This window comes from Paramormyrops kingsleyae, chromosome 21 (genome assembly GCF_048594095.1).
Source record: "Paramormyrops kingsleyae isolate MSU_618 chromosome 21, PKINGS_0.4, whole genome shotgun sequence".
NCBI classification, from domain to species: domain Eukaryota; kingdom Metazoa; phylum Chordata; class Actinopteri; order Osteoglossiformes; family Mormyridae; genus Paramormyrops; species Paramormyrops kingsleyae.
In genome coordinates, this window is record NC_132817.1 from 9,295,826 (window position 1) to 9,319,135 (window position 23,310).

The window sequence follows — 23,310 nt, forward strand, 5'->3', positions numbered from 1 at the left end:
ATTGCAAATATGTTAAAGGGCAAACATAAAATTAAGCAGGACAGAACTGACTGCAACAAGTATCTTCCTCTATTCTTGGTCTCTTAAAAACTTTTTAAAATTCTAAGGTAGAAAAGTATCTAAACCAAACAAAAAACACTTATTAAAAAAAATGCCAAATCATGGTTAGATTTTTTTGTCCGGTGCTGCAAAACGTCACCACGCGTCACCATGTCACATGGTACAAAATCTGGAACTGCCTCAGTGACGACACAACTTTGCCCTTATTGGCTGAAGATTTGAGTCACACTCATGACGTTTGTATCCCAGGACGTTCCAATGCGTTATCTGCTATTTCTCCTGAAAAGCACGTAAAGCAGTGAACTGGTTTTCAGTTCATTTACCTGGTAAAATAAAGTTTAAATAAATTACATAAATGCTCTAACAGTACACATAAGTTAGTGGTTTATTTATTGTTAGTTACTGTAATGTTGCGCTGCTTTATTTGTTTAATCGTCCAGTCTGTGAAGAAGGCATTCAAGTAAGGATTGCATTGTACTCTGTACAATAAAAACTTTGAATCCTTGAAATACATGCATTTGATCTTTTTCCTGGAAGCTATCTTTTTACACAGAGCCACTATACACAATAGTTTTATTCACTGTTAACAGTTTGTATCAGGAGCTGGTTATTGTAAAAGAAGCAATGTGCTTGCAGGTGATATTTGTATAGATTTATCTACACCTAGGGCTGGACAATAATTCGATATCAATATATATCGCGATATAATTTTTTTCGATAACGGTGATACGATTTTTAAACATATTTCCGATATTTCGATATACATTTGAATATTATATATATTCACCGGCTTTTAAAAATGCTAAACAGCGCGTATTCAAATCGCATTCGCATGGTAATTTGCTGAACAACGCAGCTGTGAAACGTGATCCAGGTAAAACTTTTTTAGACAGCATAAATAATATTGAAGCATTTGTTTTCAAGCAGACTGTTAAAAGCAAAAGCAACAAAGCATTTTAGACTTTGTAAAGAAACCATAGTAACCACGTGTATGATACTTTTCAGAGCTGCGTCAGAGGGAAATGACTCGTGAATTTAATTTTGACACTGGTTAGCTTTTTGTGAAAACGAACTACAGTACACCCCGCAGGTTTTTTGTGATTTTGCGAGCGATCTTTGTGTTTTCAATGTTGGAGAATATAATTAAAGGTTTGTATCAAGAAACGACGGTGGTTTTTATTGTATACTGGTAAATCTCTGCTGTTAGTTGGTGGTATGCCTTTTGTTAGCCAACATGTATGTCGGGGCCGGCTCTACGCTGGGGCAACGCCCCCTTAAGCAAACGTCCTGCCCCCTTAAATCAAACTTTTAGAAGTTGAGGAAGAAAATAATAATTACCCACAAACTGAATATGGACAAGATTTACTACAGTAGCTGAAAAATCCACTGAAAAAGGCACAAACGAGATGATAAGTTTCACTTCTTGTTCGCTCTTTCCCTCCGCGTTCTGTTTGTGCGCGGGCTCACGCAGCACTCGGCAGATCCCCCACTCACCCTCCCCCCAGCTAAACATCCAATCACTGTTAGTATGCAAATGAGCCAGTTTCTCAGTAGGCAGGGCAGAGTGAAATGAGCTGCGTGATTGCGGAAGGTTTGGAGGAAACAGCAATCTCTCTCGTCAAAATCATAGTGACTAGTGAGATCATGGTTCGAATTATTTTTGTCTATTTGGGGGGGTCTTGATCGGGGGGTACTGTACCCCCCAGTACCCCCCGATCAAGACCCCCCCCAAATAGACAAAAATAGCAGTTTGGGGAGGGGGGGTATTAACATTTTTCTTGTTGTTTTTTTTTTTTTTTAAGAAAGAACCTCACCTTGTAGGAAAATTTTATGTAAAACGATTTTAGACACCCCTAGTGTGGATCGTACCATTTGAACCACCTTGGCGCTAGAAGCAGCTTAGCCAGTCGGTTACGTCATTCATTCTCATTGAGCGACTTGTTCGTTGTGATTTCAAGATTCTTTATTCGTCACATACATAGTTATAACAAGTACAACATGTAGTGAAATGAACCCTGACCGATCCTATTTTTCAGTTTTATATTTCAAGACTCGGTGAATTGATTTTTTCTTTTTCATAACTTAGCCTACCCTTTTTAGTTTTGGTAATATTGGCAATAGTGAAAAGTGTTTTGTTGGGTTCAAATATGTTTGATATAGGCCATCCAATTAAGGTAAATGTCTTGTTTTTAATCTGATGAGGAATATTTTATTTTATTTTTTGTTTTACTTTTCAGTTTTCCCCCTGAGGGATTGCCACCTTACTGTGGTCAGGGGCTTTGCGTGCCTCAGTGACCCTAAGAGCTACACCAACAGAAGCTTAGCCTTCAGGTGGGACACCCAAGTTGGACAGGTCTTAGGGCAGAGGCCTGACAAAGTGCAATCCAATTACATGACAAAAACAGTTATCCAGAGCACCACCCCACCCCTTTCCCACCTTTGTCGCCACCATGTGCCCCCTTCACATTTCTGTCTGCCCCCTCATATATGCATGTCTAGAACCGGCCCCGATGTATGTACATATTTATAGCATGCCGATCGCGTCAAACAAATCGCGGCAATGCCAAAAACCCGTGCATGTACATTCTCAGTTATTAACGCACATAAATACATTTCAAGCACATGCTAATATATTGCTGCCATATTGGTTTTCGGTTATCTCGACGCTTTTTGGCAACCCCCTAGGCCGGCGGCATAACCGGGTTCGACTGTATATGAATAATCAGCCTGTTCTAGTTTAAATGGAAATATATTATTGTTAATAAGCTGAGTCTGAGAGTTTTATTTATTTGATAGTTTATTTCACATTTCTTTTTTGTAAAGGCTAAATACAAATAAAAAGTGAACCTTTTTTTTTTTGTACTGTTTTTATTTAAAAAAAAAATTATATAATTTTAATAGGAGGAGCCTGGAGGTATTATAGACTTTGCAAATTCAGTTTGCAGACAACCATTGTGCGTGTCCTTGGCAGTTTTTTCCTGAGGCTTTTTAATATTGTCCATATCGATATCGGAATTATATCGTATCGACCAAAATTAAGAAATATATCGTGATATAAATTTTTGCCATATCGTCCAGGCCTATCTACACCCTTCTGGCAGTGCAGCCATTGCAGTCAGGTTTCGCAGACTATGAGGAATAGAAGTTGTCCGACTTGGCTGCAGTCAGTTTATACTCCACCCCTGCAGCCACAGCCACGTCGCGTCAGCTGCAGACAGACCTAAGCCCAAGTCAAATGCACCCATTGATTCTTTAAAGGAGGATGGGCAAAATTACAATGTCGTCTGTGATTGGCTGTTGTGCTGGCGTCAGGGATGGGCAGTATTTTAGATAAATGTATTTAAAATACGTATTTGAAATACAAAATACTATTTTGTATTTTGTATTGTAAAGCCTTTGGGAAAAATCTAATGTAATTTGTATTTAAATACATTTAAGATGAGCATTTTGTACTTTCAAAATACATAAAATACTTTGTGCCAATCAACCTCTTTATCTGGGTGCTGATTTAGTTCAGACACACCCCTCCCCCAACCTTAACACTCATGCACGTGAGCTGCCTGCAGCAGAGTTAGCATTGGATCAGCGACTTTACTCAGTATTCTGCATAAGGTAAGGGTGTCATCATGATCAATTCCGTGTTGATTAAAGTTAAAATGGTGCATCATTCAGATTTGCCTTCAGTAAACATGGAAGAATAAAAAAGCACCGACACGTGTAGGAGGAAAATAGCGTTAGCTGCCTGTTAGCCAATCAGTTTTGATAGTTTTTTAAAAAAAAAATCTATCAACTAGCTAGTGAAATGTGTTTAAAACATTACTGCATGTTAGGGCTGGGTGATATGACAGAACTTTATATATCTTAGGCAGCGATGATATAAAGTGTGAATTGATTAAACTTTTCAAAATCGTTTACATAGGCCTAGGTCATTTAGAGCAAATAAATCCTTGCAGTGTTTAGTGGGGCAGCAGGAATTATTGGAACGTTGGGGTGGATGAAGAAGCATGAATGAATGAATAATATAGTGTGATGTACTTGGTTCAGTTGTACTTTGCTGTTTGAAGCGCGAAAGGAGATTCATATTTACACTTGCACGTTGCCAGGTAAAGTTTTTTTTTTTTTGTGCGCACACTCCGTGACAGAGTGGAATGTATGGAAGCCCGTTTCCGCCACCGGAGTAACGAGAAGCGTAACACTCGAAATAACGAGATAACTAAGTCGAAATTTCGACTTTAATTTTATATAATTTTTTTCTCCGGTGGCGGAAACGGGCTTCCATAGGAATGCCGACAATGTGCCTCGTTATATAATTCTGTAAATCGGTAGTACACATCTAAATGTTTTTGTTTCAGAATATGTCCAGATATATTTCAGCCTAAATAGGGATGCCTGCACTTGATGGCCAATTTCACATGTATTTTGTGTACTTTAAAAATACAAAATACTGTATTTGTATTTAAATACATTTTTTTACACAGTATTTTGTATTTGTATTTAAATACATTTTTCCACTCAGTATTTTGTATTTTTATTTTAAATACATTTCTATGTATTTATGCCCATCTCTGGCTGGCGTTCAGTTGTCTGTCTCAGCGCATTTTCTAAAAACTTGGTTGATCGAGTTTTATAGTATGTGTGTTTCATCATGATCGTCCTCATTTTTTAATCGACAAAAAAAATCGAGATTGTTTTATCACCCAGCACTACTTTCAGTAGGTTTTTCAATTATGCTGAGGCGGTCATCCAAAAATCTGTTGTGTACCAGTAAGAGGCGATCAAAGTCAATGACAAGGAGAGCTAACAGGATATAACTGGTGGCTATTAACTACCAAGAACAGGGGATTAATGTGCAATTAATGTGAACAGAGGGAAAGCAGTATCTCTTACGAAGACTAAAACGAAGACTGGGAGCAGATGGACTTCATGGTTGAGTTGCTGCCAGAAAACCTTTACTTCAACGTTTTAGGAAGAAAAGGAGACTACTATGGGGCAAACAACACAAACACTAGGGTGTTCAGGACTGGGAGCAGATCTTGTGGATGGACTAAAGGAAATTTCAGTTATTTGGGGGTAACTGAACGGTCTATGTCAGGCGGCAGAAAGGGGGAAGAGCAAGCAAAGAGAGCAAAGAACTTTCCAATCACAGACACAGTGGCTTAGCCCGATGACCCCGCTAAGCCAAATCACTACTATCCGACAATGAATGCAAATAGTCCAACTGCAGAAAATCAACCCACTGGTCAGGGTCCCCGAGCATACAGAGTGGGGGTGGGACCCAAATGGAACCCCACCATGGCACCCTCAACTGCACAGCAATATTGGACCATTTTAGCTGGGTAATCCGTTTTGGGAATCAGAATCTCGTAAACACTCGTAAATGAAGTTTTAAAAAGTGGTAGAATAATGTAACAGGTTGTTATAACAGCAGAGCGTGATTAAAATTAATTGCTGTTTTGTACTTTATTCTGTACAGTCACTCAGAGCAAAACAACTGCCACACTTCGGCTTAATGATTCCTGAAGCTGTGACGGATTAAGGAAGAACACTGAGTCTGACTGAAGCTTTAGCCCTTTCCACTTCTTGTCTATAAACAGGACACAGGCCACAGGCAGACTTTGGCTTCTGATTGATAGCAGCTACAGATTGTGAAATGCACAACTCTGACTTCAGTTACTGGGGAAACCAGAAACCACCACCACAGTCCTCTTTCTTGGCATTGCATTTTTACACAGTTTTACACACTTATTTCAGATACTTATTTTTCAAATCACAATTTGCAACTCTAAATATACTACATATTTCATTTAATTACATATAACCTGGAATACACAACTCAGCCTAGGAGGGAAGTGTACAGTCCCCACGCACAGACTTTTCTCTGCACTCTTCGGGATCAAGTTTTTCAGCTGTCGCTGCTGCTGCATGCCACAAATGTTGAGTTTTTGAAGGTTTGAAAAAATACTTTTACTTGATCCCTTGAATTATTAGATTCTTTCTTTTATCACTAGAATGCTGACGTTGGGAAAAAAAAACAGATTAGATTATATTAGCCAGTAACCTGTGACCTTTGCTTACTGACAGCCAGATTACCACATCTGCTAAAATAAATAAATAAAAATATGACTAAAGGGGTGTTTATTGCTACAGATATGCAACCACACTTGATAGCCCAAACACTGGATTTAAATTCAGACGGGGCTGGAAAAGACTCTGCAGATGCTTGCCCATTCATGATAGTGCCATACCAAACATGTGCATATTAGGTCCTTAAGAAAATTGGGCCATGTGCCACTGGGCAAATAAAAAAATAATAAGTTGCACGCGTTAATATGTTGTTGGACTGCCTTTAGCTTTGACTAAGGCACACATTAATCATTGCATTGTTTCCACGAGCTTATGCAACATCTCAATATTTATTTTCATTCAAATTTGCATTAATTTCTGAGAACAACTTGGAGATCCATGAAGTGTTTAGCACATCCCAAAGGTTAATGGAGTTGAGGTCAAGACCCGGTGGTGGCCAAATCATATATGAAAATTATGTCTCATGCTTTCTGAAGCACTCTTTGACAATTTGAGCCCAATGAATCTTGGATTCTTGTCCTTGAATATGCCCATCCCATTAGGGAAGAAAAAAAATCCATTGATGGCACAACATGCCCATTCAAGTAGATTCAGGTACCCTGCTGACATAATTTTATTGCTGCATAATGTTGCTGAGCTGTAATATTGATCCAGTCATTGGCTTTTAAGTATGTGCCGATTTAGATTCAAATTGTAATTTCTTTTTTTGTCCGGGTAGTGTATTAGAAGTAACAAAGCTAACCAACATAACTACAGTAACTACGCTTGATATTCATGAATCGATATTCAACTTTTGTGTTGATTATAAAAATTGCGATTTATACCCAAAACAATTTCTCCCCCACCCCTACTAAAAATATTGCACTCATGTCACACAGTAAAAAACACATGGTTTACAGATGGGTCAGCTACTCTGTTGAATAAAAAGGATGTGGCCCGACTGATGAGGAAGAATTGGTTACAAAAAAAGGGTCTACTCTGATTACGTGTGTGAAAAGGTTTTGGACTTAAGAAATGGCTATTTGTTGTAAACTGAGTTCAGAACTGCACAGTTATTGACCAAAGTGTTAAATATTCATTTGTACTCAAAACTTTTGAAATGTTATGTATGACATCACAGCAGGAGGAAGTCACTGCACTCACACCCACTGAGTAGCAAAAAAGACTGAGGGGCAGCGTTAGCGTTCGATTTGAATGCTGCAAAAAAAACACATGTAAAATGGGAAAGAGCTGTCGTGTGATTGATTGTACAAATAGATTTAACACGAAATAGGAGCTATCTTTTTAGAGATTGCCAAAAACTAAATAAGTATAGGACATGGACCGATCATGCATGGCCAATATCCGATCCGTCAAATAGGTCTGGATCGGCACAGATACAGAACCGATATTCAGATTGGTGCATCTCTATCGAATGCTTTACGAAAATCAACAAAGGCTGCAAAGAACCTCTGCCGATATTCGCGCTTGCACTCGATGAGAACCCTCAGTGCAAGGATATGGTAGATGACAGACTTCTTAGGCGTAAAACCAGACCGCTCCGGTTGTTGACAGGCGAGCATGTGATAACGGATCCTGTGAAGGATGACCGTAGCAAGGACCTTACCCGGCACAGAAAGCAGTGTTATCCCCCTGTAGTTGCCGCAATCCAGGCGATCACCCTTCCCTTTCCAGATAGGGACTACAAGTCCCGTTTTCCAGTCCGTTGGGATGATGCCTGACTCCCAAATGGAAGCAAAGATTGCCTGCAATGCCAGGAGGACGGCCTTACCACCAGCCTGGAGAAGTTCACCCTGGCTATCACAGATCCCTGTGGCCATCCCTACCCTCAGCTGATTCACCACGCATGCAATCTCAGTGATACTGGGTGGTTCACAGCTGATCGGAGGGTCAGTTTTGAGAACCGTGGACCCAGAGATGTCCAACATCCTAGCTGAAGGGCTGCTCAACAGCTGCTCAAAGTAGCCGGGTCACAACTGCAGTGTCATCCATAAGGAGCATTGCATCACTGAGTCTGACTGCAAGTCTCCGAGGAATAGATTCAAATGTGCATAATGCTTTGATTCATCTGTAAGCAGGACTTGGGTCAATAGACCACAGATGGTGTGTCACCTGCTCACAGATTCGTCTAACAAACGTCTCCTTATCTACCCTCAGAGCCCTCACAACCGTCCTTCTCAATTCCCGGTACAGACTGGAGTTGCCACCAAGTCGTATGCTGTAACTCCACTCGATCTTCTCGCAGGGCACCCTGGATATGGGAACACCGGCAACACCAACACAACCCTCTGCAACATTCAGGGCCGTATCATGGAAGGTCTCCCACACCACATTAGAGTCAGCAGTCACATCCAAGTCTGCAAGTTCTTCACACAAACAACAATACCAACAGAGGTAATCTAAAAACAGAACTTAATTTTCAAGCCTTTTCATAAAATCACAGTACTTCCAAAGGAATTCCTCAAAAAAACAGAGGCTGCTTCCAAATGAGGCATCAGGCTATAATGGTGTTTCAGTTTTGAGAGAAACAAACAGACCTGAGTCACTGTCTGGAAGCCGGTGAGTCAGTATCACACGCACACCCCTAAGTATGGGCTGAAAATTGTTTCCTCACATGAAAAATGCTTGTCGAAATCTTCCAGGAAGTACCTAGAGACATGTCAACAAGTGTTAGTGTATTGAAATTAGGGATGTCACGATATGAACATTTTTGTAGTTGGTACTGACACCATTGAAAATCCGTCAATTTAATATGTAATTCAAGACCACATCAAAAAGCAAATTTGCCATGAAACACAGATTTCTTTATTAAAACTATGAGGAGGTACAGCTGATACAGCAGGTTGCCGCAGCCTCCACACAATGAACCACCTCAGGGATAAGAACCCATGTGCCGCCTTGCGGTGGGAAATACCTCAGCCCCACACTAGTCTGAACGGAACAGTGGGAGTTTTTTTTCCGGTGGCTTCAGTGCCAATACTGCCACCAAACCCCAAATTTTCCCTGTAAGTTGGAGGACCTGCTTGCAGGACTGGGTGTAGATTAACGTCATGCTCAGGACAAAGCAACTGCAAGGTAAGGTCCTTGATCAAGGGTCCAGTGGAGTAGGATCACTCCAGGCATTTGTAGGATTCGAACCAGCAACCTGCTACCTGCTGACACAGATCCCTAGGCTCGGAGCCACCACTCCAGCTGTTTAAAACTAAGAGAATCAACAAAACAAAATAAGGAATTAGAGTGCTAAAATTATTTACAAAATAACATCTTGTAGTGCAAAGAAAGGTATGCAATTAGTACAAAATTTGAACACCAATTTTTATGTCAAATAATGACATCACCTTCAAGTAAAAGAACAGCAATATTTGTATATAAGTCAGTTTGGTAGAATGCGTGTCCTGACTATTGAAATAGGGAACTGAGAAAGGGTCCAAGCAGAGAAATTCAACCACTTACACTGTTCAATTTCTTTGCTTTTTAGCGAGGTTTGAGATGTTGCTTGCTTTATTTTTAAATGAAAGCCAACAACTTCTGCAAACAAATTTTTTGCTATATATGATACATCTCTTACAGTCTGCTTCGAACACAAGGTATTTCCAAATATAACTGTTGGGAGTGTTTCTTGTCAACAAGTACTTGTGATTCAGCAGCAGCAGCACAACAACTCTCTCGCAGTTTGAAAGTTTGTTTTATGTCAGGCATCGGTGGGCATTCCCAAATCCATCAGACTACTGCTATATTTGCAATATACAGCAGCTGCTCCGATTCCTAAATCACAAATTAGCTGGGGTGTGCCAAAAAAAAAAGATTATTTACAAATAAGCAATTCTGCACAGAACAACATGGGTAATGTATCCTGTAATCTAGTGCAGTAACAAGTACCAACTTTTGACTCAGTATTACCGAATCTGGAGAAAGACTGGTATTAGAGATGCACCGATTGACCGGTCAGGGACCAGAATCGGCCAATTTTCAGTCGCATGAATTTCCAATACTGAACTGGTCTGTTTTACGCATGTGCTGCACATCATACACACAGCAGCGCAGTGTATTTTTTTTTCCCCTCTGACAGAGTAAAAATGTCTTACAGGACTTTAACCCCCAGCGGTATAATGTCCGTACAGTATGAAGGTATGAAAAAGCCTGATCTTAATCCGGCTTACTAGCGATGTAAGAATATTATGTGTATAACATGCAATGTTAGTATTAATAATATTATCCAGCACCTATTATTATTTGGGAGAGAATAATACACTTCTATGGAATGCCATATTACTCAAAATGGAATAAATAATAAACAAATATTCCAACAATTGTGTCCTTTTAATACACTGCTCAAAAAAATTAAAGGAACGCTTATTAATCAGAGTATAGCATCAAGAAAACTAAACTTCTTGGATATTCATCGCATCAGTTAAGTAGCAGAGGGGGTTGTTAATTAATCGGTTTCAGCTGCTTTGGTGTTAATGAAATTAACAACAGGTGCACTAGAGGGGTAACAATGAGACGACCCCCAAAACAGGAATGGTTTAACAGGAGGAAGCCACTGACATTTTTCCCTCCTCATCTTTTCGGACTGTTTTTTCACTAGTTTTCCATTTGGCTACGGTCAGTGTCACTACTGCTAGCATGAGGCGATACCTGGACCCTACAGAAGTTGCACAGGTAGTCCAACTCCTCCAGGATGGTGCATCAATACGTGTCATTGCCAGAAGGTTTGCTGTGTCTCCCAGCACAGTCTCAAGGGCATGGAGGATATTCCAGGAGACAGGCAGTTACTCTAGGAGAGCTGGACAGGGCCATAGAAGGTCCTTAACCCATCAGCAGGATTGGTATCTGCTCCTTTGTGCAAGGAGGAACAGGATGAGCATTGCCAGAGCCCTACAAAATGACCTCCAGCAGGCCACTGGTGTGAATGTCTTTGACCAAACAATCAGAAACAGACTTCATGAGGGTGGCCTGAGGGCCCAACATCCTCTAGTGGGCCCTGTTCTCACTGCCCGGCATTGTGGAGCTCGACTGGCATTTGCCATAGAATACCAGAATTGGTAGGTCCACCACTAGCGCCCTGTGCTTTTCACAGATGGGAGCAGGTTCACCCTGAGCACATGTGACAGACATGAAAGGGTCTGGAGAATCCGTGGAAACATTATGCTACTTGTAACATTGTTCAGCATGACCGGTTTGGTGGTGGGTCAGTGATGGTCTGGGGAGGCATATCCATGGAGGGACACACAGACCTCTACAGGCTAGACAGCGGCACCTTGACTGCCATTAGGTATCAGGATGAAATCCTTGGACCCATTGTCAGACCCTACACTGGTGCGGTGGGTCCTGGGTTCCTCCTGGTGCACGGCAATGCCCAGCTTCATGTTGCGAGAGTATGCAGGCAATTCTTGGAGGATGAAGGAATTGATACCATTGACAGGCCCCCACGCTCACCTGACCTAAATCCAATAGAACACCTATGGGACATTATGTTTCGGTCCATGATTTATAACAAAAGTAATTGTTGCTTCAAGTACAGCTGCTTATACCAATATGCAATCATATATGTATTACTTTGAAACTCATCAAGACATCACTGACACTAAAGCAGAAGACTACCAGCAGCATGGAGAGGAATACCTTTAGTAGTAGTGTGACAGCAATGCTTTCCTAGGTTTCTGTGAGTGACGTTTTTTATACCTGTTCCTATTCCTACCTTGCCATGTGTGCACTATAAGCTATTTTCCTCTTCAAACACCATCATTACCCAGGGATTACCTTCAATTTACCCCAAAATAGGATTGTGATTATAACTTTTCCCCATAGTTAGCTACAGTAAAATAACAGCAATTTACAGTTAATTGTCAACAATTATCAGCCACATAGCAGAATGCTTTTGTAAGCACAGGATTAACTTAATTCCTCAAGTTTTAGCAACATTGACATAATCTACTACAGTCACCAGTCACATTTTCCTCCAATAGTGAATCATGCTACTGCAGCTGAATACATAAAACAAGCAGACAGGGTCAGGGGTACCATGCACTGTTCAACTACACATTTCAATGGCCAGAGCCATACTTAAATGATCACAAATGTGGCGTGACTGCTGGTGCAAGATGTGGTGGTTCCGGCATTTCAGAAACCACCACCTCCAAGAAATCGTAATGCACTCGTGTGTGGAGTTTACAGAGAATTGTACAACGAACAAAAACATCCAGGCAATGGCATTTCTGCAATGTGAAATACCATGTTGGTGCGTGAGGTCAGAGGAGAATGGATAGCTCCATGAAGCTAACAGGAAGGCCTCAAGTGTAAAAATAAGAGTGCAGTAAAACAATGGTGTGCAGAATGGATGGAGTCAGAGCACACAATTCATCTACCCTCGAAGCAGTTCTGGTGGAAAAATTGGGTCCTAACTGGTACTGGCTAGGTGCCCACCGAATGTATTACTCACAAAAAATATTTTAATAAAAAGAATTGACTAAATTAACAGTAATTCACAGTAATATGTTGTGAGAAAGCAGTCTTAACATTCAGGTCAGCAAGTCTGAGAAAGCACCAGCTCGGACGACTAGTACCAAATTTACATTGTGAAGCCAGGTCCAAGTCGATAAAAAAAAAAAATAATAATAATAATAATAATAATGTAATCAGGGACTGATTTGCAGGCAATCAAGCAGGTATTTCACTCCCCCTCCTTGATCTAACCACATGAAATGCTACATTTGTTTACCAGACTAAAATACGATTCATGTTTCCATGAGGCAATGTTATTAAATTGCAAGTTTAAACCAAAGAAAGTTATCCTAATGACACCCCTACTACAAAAAAGTGGACTTGTTTGCAATGTAACATTATTATGGGTAATACAAGGGCCATCCAGCTAAAACTCAAAATTTACATTTTAAATGTATACAGCAATATTACATTGTTACAAGAATCCAGAAGTAATGCTAAATTTCTACAGCTGAACTGAATTATGGGACATGATTAATCCAGCACACAGCTGCTGTACTGATTCAGCAGTTTCGTCTGTCTGTACCTTAGTCTATGACTCTAACCTCACCTGGTGACCTTCTGATCCCTGCAGCAGGTATTACTTCAACAGCTCTTATAATCAAGACTGAAATGTTTGCGCTCATGCTTAATTGTGCGTATGCTGGTTTTAGCAGCCACATATCTCTGTAGACGTCGCTCTATGGAAAGTCACTTACAGCTACAGCATGTTTACTTCCACTTATTACTATAATAAAAAACTGTTAACTGTCTAAATAAATTAAGCTAAATTTTATTTTTAATGGATAATTAATAGTCCAACAGTAGGATTCGGACCCAGTGATTTGAGCTCTCTCCAGTCTAGCAGACGGTGACATACAGTCTGGTAAATCACCAGCGCACTGTGATGAGATTGAGGCATTTGCCGCAGGCAGACGGCAAGTGTGCATCATACTTTAAACACAGGCTCCCCAAATCTTGGACATGCCAGCTCAAAAACATGGTAGGATTCAAAATAAATGCACGGACAAAACAATCACAAAAAAGTATGACGTAAAATGAACACAAACTAAAAAAAAAGAAAATTATTTTGGAAAAAAAATAATTTTATATATATCAGCAACAATACATATGCTTGAAAAAACAAACTCAAAATTTTGAATCAGAAAGGGAGAATTTTTAATTTTTTACTTAATATGACACATATTTATGAATTGTCTTGCAATTCCCTTGTCACCACTTCCATTTCAAGCCTTGACCGTTCACTTAAATTTCATTCAAGCATTTTTAAGAGACCTGTCAATCAAATGCTCCTACTAAAAAGAATTGGTGAAATCTTCAATGTTTTACCTCATCTTTAAGTTCATTATTAAGTTGTAAACCATTGTTGTGGGACCTTCTTTTACGTTGAAATTCATAATATAAACTTTTACATCTGTTTTCAATGTTTATTCACTCAAAAAATATTTTGAGTAAAAGTGAAGTGCTTATATTCAGCTCACGGGGTATAAGATGGAAAAATCCATCTTAGCCAGTTAAGCAAATGGTAGTTAGCTTAGGGTACATCCACACGAATACGTTTTCATTTAGTAAACAAAGATTTTCTTCCGATTTAGCGTTCTGTTGGATGGATCTTTTTTTTCCTAGAAACAGAGAAAATTTTCAGCGCTGTTCAACAACTAATCTTTCTACAAATGCATTAGTGCAGATGCTCATAACGGTAAAAATTTTGTTACACCTACATCAGTGAGCTCCAATTGGTTCGTACTTACTGTAGCTTGTGACCCTTTCTGATTAACTCTATTGATTTAATGTCTCTTTTCCTAACTGGTTATTCTTCACGGGAATAAAGAACGCTTTTCCATTGCTTTCATGGAAGTAAGCCACTAACATAGAGGCAGGACGCTACCGGGCATATGTTGCTTTGCTTACTTGTATGCACCTAAATCATGTTTTGCGTGCGGTTTACAAAGATTGTGAAGCTCAAACAGAAACTGAACCTGAGCCAAGTTTAAGTGCAGCTGTAGCTTATGATAAAGATATCCAGCCATTGAACATTAAAGAGTGCACTGAAATGAAGGGAAAAGAGTGAGATTGTAGTGATTAAATTGATGGGTCCCTGTGTTGTGGCTGTGATGGCTCCTTTTATGTACAGCTTTGTGTTTGCAATGCTACAGTACTGTGATATTTCGCTTTTGCTAAATAATACACATGCATTTACTTTAAGCACATGGTTGTGTGTGAGATTAATAAACAGTCAAGCATTATAAAAACTGAACTTTATTACTAATAAAAGTCAAAATAATTGATCCAATATATATACTTCACCACTTCTAGAATTATAAAAAATTTTGGTTGGACAAAAAATGTGAGAATGACACGTGCTCGAGCTACAAAAATCAAAATATAAAGGGTGGCACTTTATAAGCTTTGGTTAAATGTGCAAATGAAAAATCTCAAATATATACATTAACAACCACTCATATACAATATACACAATTACACAAATGCTAAAGCTAATTATTTGTGTAGTCATAAGTCATGTCATTTGACTTTTACACGGAGCAGTGTGAACACAGTTTTTCCCCCCCCCATTCTACTGACAATGGTAGTGCAGACACAGATCTTGTAATCCATCTTCAATCATTTGACTCCTCCATAACAATGTAAACTGAGAATTATGAACCAAGATGGCAGATCACACAGGGGTGTGCTACAGGTTTCTTTGCTTCCAGTACTGGCATTTTATTCTTTATTTTTATTCTTCTGTATTTTGGGTGTATATATACCTTATATTTAATAATGCACCTTACTCTTTATCTTGGCATCTACAGGCTTGCTCCAGACGACATGTCACTGTATAAATACAGTGACAATAAAAGCATCTTATCTTGTCTGAGATAGGTAGTAGCATAAGGATGCACTGCCAACATTAGTATTAGCTAACCTAGCCAAATAATAACATTACCGCCAATGGCAAAATCAATACCAGCTCCTGCAGAAGCAAAAATGTGGGTATCATTTTGGTTTCCATGATAAAGAATTCACTAAGGAGATTGACAACAGCCATGCTTTTTGCAAAACTGAGCCATGTATCCTGCAAGCACTTTTATTTTATTTTTTACTAATATGGGCATATTCCTTTGCTCAAACTGCACAAAAAGTAGTGTCATGATGTTGGATGGTACGGGGACTGCGACAGGGCTAAATGCAAATGCAGATCCCACTGCTGTGATTGCATAAAAAAAAAAAATTTACCCAGATTTTATGCATATGGTGGTGTTTTATATACGACGACAGTTTTCCTAAAATCTGATTTTTTAAAAATCGCAGTGTATTGGCTTGCTTACAATATTGCAATATATTGAATTGCAACCCATATATCATGCTAGTCATCATCAGAGACAATTCTGGGGACTCTGGGTGCCCTAGGCAAAAAAAATCCATGGGGGCCTCCAACTCCCCCAGCATGGTAACATTTATTACCTTTATTTTACTGTGAAGTACAAATTAATAATATCAACAAAGAGAATTTAATAGACACAAGACCTTCATTTTCACTTTTGTGAAAAACGAAATACACAAATAATGCAGATTTGTCGTTTCAATGTACTATGTAATCAGCTGCCCCCAGGGGCCCCCTCCCAGTTTGGGGACCCAGGCCATTGCCAGCCTTGCCTGTCATGTCGACTCTGGTCATCATGATACATATTGTATCATCAGATTCTTGCTGATACACAGCCCTACTGTGCTTATTATATGTAATAGCTGGGAAATTTATTATGATATGCTAAATTGAAAGTCGTAACACATTATTTCTTTGTTTGCATTAGCCCATGCTGTATTTTATTTCTCAAAAGAGAGAACAGTATAAGCATAGATTTTAACAGAGACATATAATCCTTCCCTGTTGTAAACAAGGTGAGAGTGTAGGTCATGACATTGCACAGAATTTTGGAATTCAAAGCTAAAACCAAAACATTTATTTAGAAACTGATGTTAGCAGGTTTATTTTGTTTAAAAAATAGCTGGATAAAAGCACAACATAAAAATATTATAATTTGCAATATTTGCTTTATTTTATTTAAGACTTCTTAAAAATCTTAAGATATTTCATGTTATGGAGTGCAATTTCCGTAGCCAATCACACTGGACAATACAATGACTTCATACTGTGGTAAACAGGCTATTGCAGGCCCCTCCCAGCTGCAAATTCTCAGCCTTTAGCATTGCTCAATTTAATGTCAGAAATTAACTGAAAACAACAACAAAGTGTCTACGCCTCCCTTTGTTGTGACATCACTGGGAGCCTAAATTAGAGCATGAATTAGCAAGCATGCCATTTCAGTGCTGCCTATGACATCACCAGGTAAAGACTTACCTTCAATGGATGGAGCCTGGTCCTGAGCTGAATACAGCATATCTTTGAAGGCCTACAGGATGAAAGAGAATTAAACTTATTTTAATGAAAGGTTATTACCAAACCATACAAAAAGCCTAAATTGTATAATACTTGTCATGGTCTCAAGTATCAAAGGAAACATGAGGAAAACACCCACCAGTCAATCACTTTTCCTTAATATCTTATCACATGTGATTCTATAACAAGTGGGATTCCTGTGTACACAGTAACACATTTACAAAAGAGACTTTTTTAGTCTGTCACAGGACACTTCTCTGGATTTGATTATTATTATATACCAGCATTATAAATCCATCAAGTCTTTTCCCATTTTCTGGTTTAGGGTTTGTTCATTTCCCACTACAAAGCCTATTTCAGTATCAGAACCAGCTTTATTCGCCAAGTGTGCTGGGGCACACAAGGAATTTGGTTCCGGCTGCTAGAGACTCCCTAGTACACAGACAATAAATGACACTGTACAAACAATAAATTACACTACACAAGACTATACACCATAAAATTTGAAATATACACACATGGGTAATACTGTACAAGTATAAGGTACAAGGTTAAAATACACATTTGTATTCATGTCTTTGTAAGAACCCAAACAAAATACAAGACTTCTGGCATTTTTAGTTTTCCGATTGTAGTCACAGTTTTTTTTTTTTTTATAAAACTGGGTTTCTTCTTGTGGGGACCGAAAAAATGGTTAACTAACGTCGTTAACTTCGAAGAACTTCTACACTAGACATTTTGACCTATTTATTTTGCTTGATAATGATACTGTTGATACATGATTATGTGGTATTGGTTGTATGAATCAGAGCACTGTCACAAGGAAGAGTACATGTGCACAGTAACGGACCTGATATCAATACTACTACAGTGTATCCCTATTCCATACCAACCAGATAAGAAACAAATTATCCACACATCATGCAGCAGCCACAACATCATGAGACTACTGATCTTGCAACTGCATTCCATCTAGCAACTTTTGGTAAAAATTATACATCTTAATTTTTTGGAAAAAAAAATATATACTGGTAAATGTTATGGGTATCTGTTATAGACTAGCATGCTATGCATTGCCTGGGACAGGCTTCAGGACACACTGTGACCTTGACCAGGATAAACAGTCAGGACATAGATGGATGATACTGGCAAAATTTCAAAGTTTATGTAATGACAGCAGATACTGATGCCAGAACAAACCAATTGTGAACCCTTCAGAAATTAGATTTGTAGAAGAAAAAAAATCAGCACATAGCCTCCTGTCTTTCAACTGAACCCCCATACAGTTAAACACTATTAATTAGGGCGAATATTGTACAAAGTAAATCATACACTGAAGTCAGCACAGAAACCATAAAAGAGCATAATACACAGTGGTGTAAGAGTGCAATGCATGTCACCTAGTTCATCTTTTCCAGTAGAGTGGTTAAGCCTGCGGGGTTTACAAAAACAGGTGAGAATGTGAAAAAAAGAGAAGGCCTAATAGTTACAGCATAGAGAACACAGGCCTCACTGCATGTAGGTGGCATATACCACAGTTTCCAAGAGCTTACTGCACTGTTCCCATAAGTAACTGTTTATCAAACGACACTGGAGGGGCAGCGCCTAGCAGAGCAGAGCTGGTCTGCAGTGACTTTCTTGGTTATTATCTGCTAGCAGCAAGCAACTTGCAATACAGCACATGACCAGTAAGGCTCAGTCCAAAGAGATTTCATGTCTTCCGAACAACAATATGCCTTTACTTTCTGAAATGTGACAATTTCCGATTTGTAGATGACATTTGAACTAAACATCTTATGGCAGCCAACGAAAGAGTCCGCATTGAGATTCAAAGAACAGAGCAAGCTACACGAGTCGCGTAACTGAGAAGCAACAAAATGACACGGGTCAGTCACTGTTCCTTTGCTCCTTAGTAAACACAAGCACATTCCTGACAACACCCAGAAAATATTCACCCAACGCATAGTCCTTTTAATAACTGCATTTTCCACTCGCTCAACAAAATGTCCCTCCCCAAGCAGTTATCCTGAGTCCCCTTCCAAATTCCTGCCACCTATATCTAAACAGCCTTCCCAACCAGAAGCAGCTTCACAATATTTAAAATTTGTCTCCTATCCCAGCACCACAGATTTCATTCACATACATAACCTTAAGAATAAACCTTGCAAATCATAATCGTTAATATAAACAAAATGCTACATATACATAGTTCACCTTCTCTCCGTGAGACAATTTGGAAGCGCAGAAAGTTGTTTTATTCAGTTTCTAAGTTTGTAATTCTCACAAGATAGCGAATTCCCCATGCAAAAATGCTCTAAAACGAACAGAATTTTAAAATTACCCATTTTTTTAGGAGTATGTGTGCTCAATATTTTGAGGATTGACCATACTGAGATGGTCTTGATCAATACAAATATATCCAAATATTAAGCAATGGCAAAAGGGTGTGACACATAATAATAATAATAATAATAAATAATAATAAAGAGCCACATGACACAAGGATGGGAGAAGAAACCAGTATTTTATTGGAAATGCAGTTACATGTGCCAGGGATGAATAAATGAATAAGGTTAACAGAAAACCAACAGGCATGTGAAGTAAAAAAAAGGAATTTCTAAATGATTTCCAAGGAACATCTTAGGCATAAGGAAGAAGAACCAGGGAATAGGTCAGACTTGTATAATGATTGGACTGAATGTGAGCAAGAGTCCTGACTTCCCCCAAACTCATGCACTATTGTTCCTGGATTTAATGTATAGGAAAAAAGCAATATCAGTATATTATAGTATATTGTGCTGAAGTTTCCAAACATTGAAGCTTGCTTCTTGACTCATAGCAGACTATCGTTTGTAAATATAGATCAAGAAAATTGCCTTGCATCATGTTAACAAACTTAATTTATGGTATCTCATGTCAGAAGTGCTTACTGCTGTGCATAAACTGCATTTGTGGAATCAGGTGTCACAATGTTCATTTTAAAACAAAATGCTTATCCATTTACCCATCCGGGTTGTGTTAAGTCAGAAGCCCAGCCCTGAAAGGAGGCCAGTTCATCAGAGGAGACACGCACATGATCACAAAGCTGTACGAGTATGAACTGCAGAAAAATATCTGCACCAAGAGAACTTGCAAATGGTAAATGTAGGGTGCCTTGCACCCCCAACATTACACAATTCACCATGCACAACTGAGACAGAAGCCACCATCAAAAACTGTGAGTTTTCCATCTGAAGGGGTGGGCAATCTTATCCACTGATTGGCTGAAGAGTCCTCACACCTGGGTTTGAAAAGCTGACCTAAAGATTATCCCAAAAACCTGCATACACACCGGCCCTTTGCGGATAAGATTGCCCACCCCTGATATAAGGTTTCCATGGTTTCATGCAACAATTCTATTAATTTAAAATACTTAAATTAAATAAATACTAAGGTTTTATAGGGTTTACAGGGATAATCAGGAGTAGACCCACAATGCACAACTACCCAATTGCACAAACTACTAATCATGTTTTTTTAAGTGTATTTTGTCTTATGTCCTGAACTGCATAGCTAAATTATACCATTTTATGTATAATGTAATTAATGTATTATGTTTTATAGAGATGGGGCAAAAACCAATTCGGTAAAGTAGCACGACTCTTGTGTGGCGATTCATGTATCGCCACATTAACCCTGAAATCGATTTTTTATTAATTTATAATTTATACGTGTTTGGATTTGAGGTGGAGAAACATTGCAGTTCCTTTATAATTCTACAAGTGGTCCACTAGTAATAAGATCACTCAGAATGCATTTTAATACCAGGTCACGACAGCAGCAAATGTAGCTTTTTGTTCAATTACAATTTTAAGTTAAAATTTACACTGTTGTACTTGAAGTTGTTCTGCATTGTTTAAATGCTACCTTTGGTTTTTCGAAGAGGAAAATTATTCAGAGAATGCTACATTTACTTATGTTCAATTTAGCTGCACAGCAGTATGACTTTTTCTTTTTTTTTTATACATTTTCGAGGTTTTAAAATTCTAAAAAGTGGGACAAAATCTGGAAAAAAAACAGGGATATTCGCAGAATCGCAATATTAACAGAGACGCAATACATTTCGAATCAGCACCTTGGTATCATCATAATATCGTATGGGGAGGTCACTGATGATTCCCATGCCTAATGTTTTATGCATTTTAATTTCCACTATTGTAGGACAATAATATTTTGGCTTGACACAGATGTGGTGATCATGTGGAGATATGCAGCTCACCCGATTCTAAGTATTTTCAGCATGTAACACGTTGACCATTAAGCATTTAACAGTCAACATGTAACATTGTCTATCGTAAACATAGTTCTACAACCCATTTTCACTGATTGTTACATATAGGACGATGTTCTCGTTTTTATTAAACGAATTTAACAAACATTGTAAGTATGAATAAGAAAGCATTTGAAATCAGCTCAAATAAAATATAGTGAAAGTAAGAAGAATTTCTAAAACTCCTTTTGAATAGTACCACTGTTGATAATTGCATAGTATATCTATTTAAAATACTTGATACTGTTGCCAAGAGGTGGGCGCCATTAATTTTTACAAGACTGCGCTATGGTTATTTTTAATAAAATACACTTAGTAGAACTCAATGTTCAGGTAAAGAAAATATGTTATTACAGCTCTTTTATGCATTTCCAATTTAAAATGTGAAACCTTAGTTATTACAGAAGATTTATATCCCTAACCCCATAATTATTATTATAACTAAGAAATGTCATGGGTGACTTTCATCTTTATTTGTGTCAAAAGCCAGAAAAATCGTCAATAAATGACAAAATGGGCGGACAACAGTAGTTTGTACTCGAGACTGCAAGCTATTGACAAACTGTTTTCCTACTAATCAAAACAATTATATATCATCGAACATAGATTTTTTGCCATAAAATGCTATATGATATTAAATAACCGGAAATCATAAGGTCACTCTCAGATTTTGCTTTATGGTAACCGACTCTTAGCTCCTACCCTCTCCTCAGCTTGCGGCAAACAGGGCATTATTAAGGAGCTAATGTCATCCTCACCTCTCTCCTTCCTTTCTCCCAGAAATCTGCTTACACACGATTCTCCACTCCATGACAATAAATTGGGATTAGACCAATCTCTGACAATACAATTATCCTTCCCAGCTGTACTAGCGATCAAACCGAAGATGAAGGCTTGTTAAACAGAGCCAGGCATTGCTTGCGCGGATATGCCAAAGCAAACAAACGAATTCATTACCACAAGTAAACACGCACAACCTGCGGCTAATGCGAGCAGAAACTTACCTCATACTGAATGTACTGTTTCCTCCATTCGGGGGTAATATGCGCCGAAAGGTGTTCGGTAAATTTCATCCTGCACGGGTCCCTCCCCCTCCCGGACCGGGATGCTGCCCGCTCGCTCTCACCGTTGCTTTGTTATGTTGCCGGAGAATGCTAATCCAGCTAGCCAGTTAGCTAGCCGTACGAAATAATAAGGATTTCAATCAGCGCTGTCTCGTCTGCCTCGTTTCCTCCGGGTTCCTCGCCCCGCATATTATTATGCAAAGTGAATACGGGATTTAACTACATATTCAAGTGTAGAGCCTGCCACTTCAGATGATCTAAGGCACTATGACAGCGCCGGGTGAACCTTCCGCTGACTGACTTTGTCCTAGGTCCCTTTGAATCGCTTTCAGTGAACTCACATCCGCCATCACGGTCAGCAAAACACATAATCCCGTGCATACGTCACTACGTCACACGCCGTTGCGCAATGCGTCATTTTTGGACGCCGATATGACGAAGTACCATGTCCAGGTGAGAGTATTGGGTTAGAAATTAAGGTTTTGTTCAAGGATCTAACAGTGGCATCAGTACACCAGCCACAGGATATAAAACTGGCAACTTTCCACTCATGGGCACATAACAGTAAATCATAGAGGTCCATGGATTATACCTCCACCCTTATTATATGTACGTCAATATAATTTATTAATTGGTCCCCAGGGCAAAATTATGAAATAAAAATGATCTTAATAAATGTATTAATATTTGCTATTAAAATTTGATTTAAAATACTTAACAAAAACAGCTTTTATCCATTAATAAGCATCCCATTTTGTTCAAAATAATTATTTAAAAAATATGGTTAGTGAAAAAATTAATAAACAGGAATCACGTATAATGTCATATACAGGAATCAAAATATTCTTTTGCGTTTTATTATATTAATATTTGTTTCTTGGAAATACCAG

The 23,310-nt window shown here is 38.7% G+C and overlaps 1 protein-coding gene across 1 annotated transcript in view; it reads right to left on the reverse strand.

The window, feature by feature from the left end:
- The window catches only part of LOC111847498 (xenotropic and polytropic retrovirus receptor 1 homolog), a 46,069-nt gene extending 23,280 nt beyond the window's left edge, over positions 1–22,789 (reverse strand). The window contains exons 1-2 of the mRNA XM_072704223.1: positions 22,361–22,789; positions 17,009–17,060 (exon numbers count right to left, since the gene is read on the reverse strand). Coding sequence (XP_072560324.1) covers positions 17,009–17,060; positions 22,361–22,429 — 121 coding nt within the window. The 5' untranslated portion in view covers positions 22,430–22,789. The remainder of the gene's footprint in view (positions 1–17,008; positions 17,061–22,360) is intronic.
- Between the last annotated feature and the right edge of the window lie 521 nt (positions 22,790–23,310).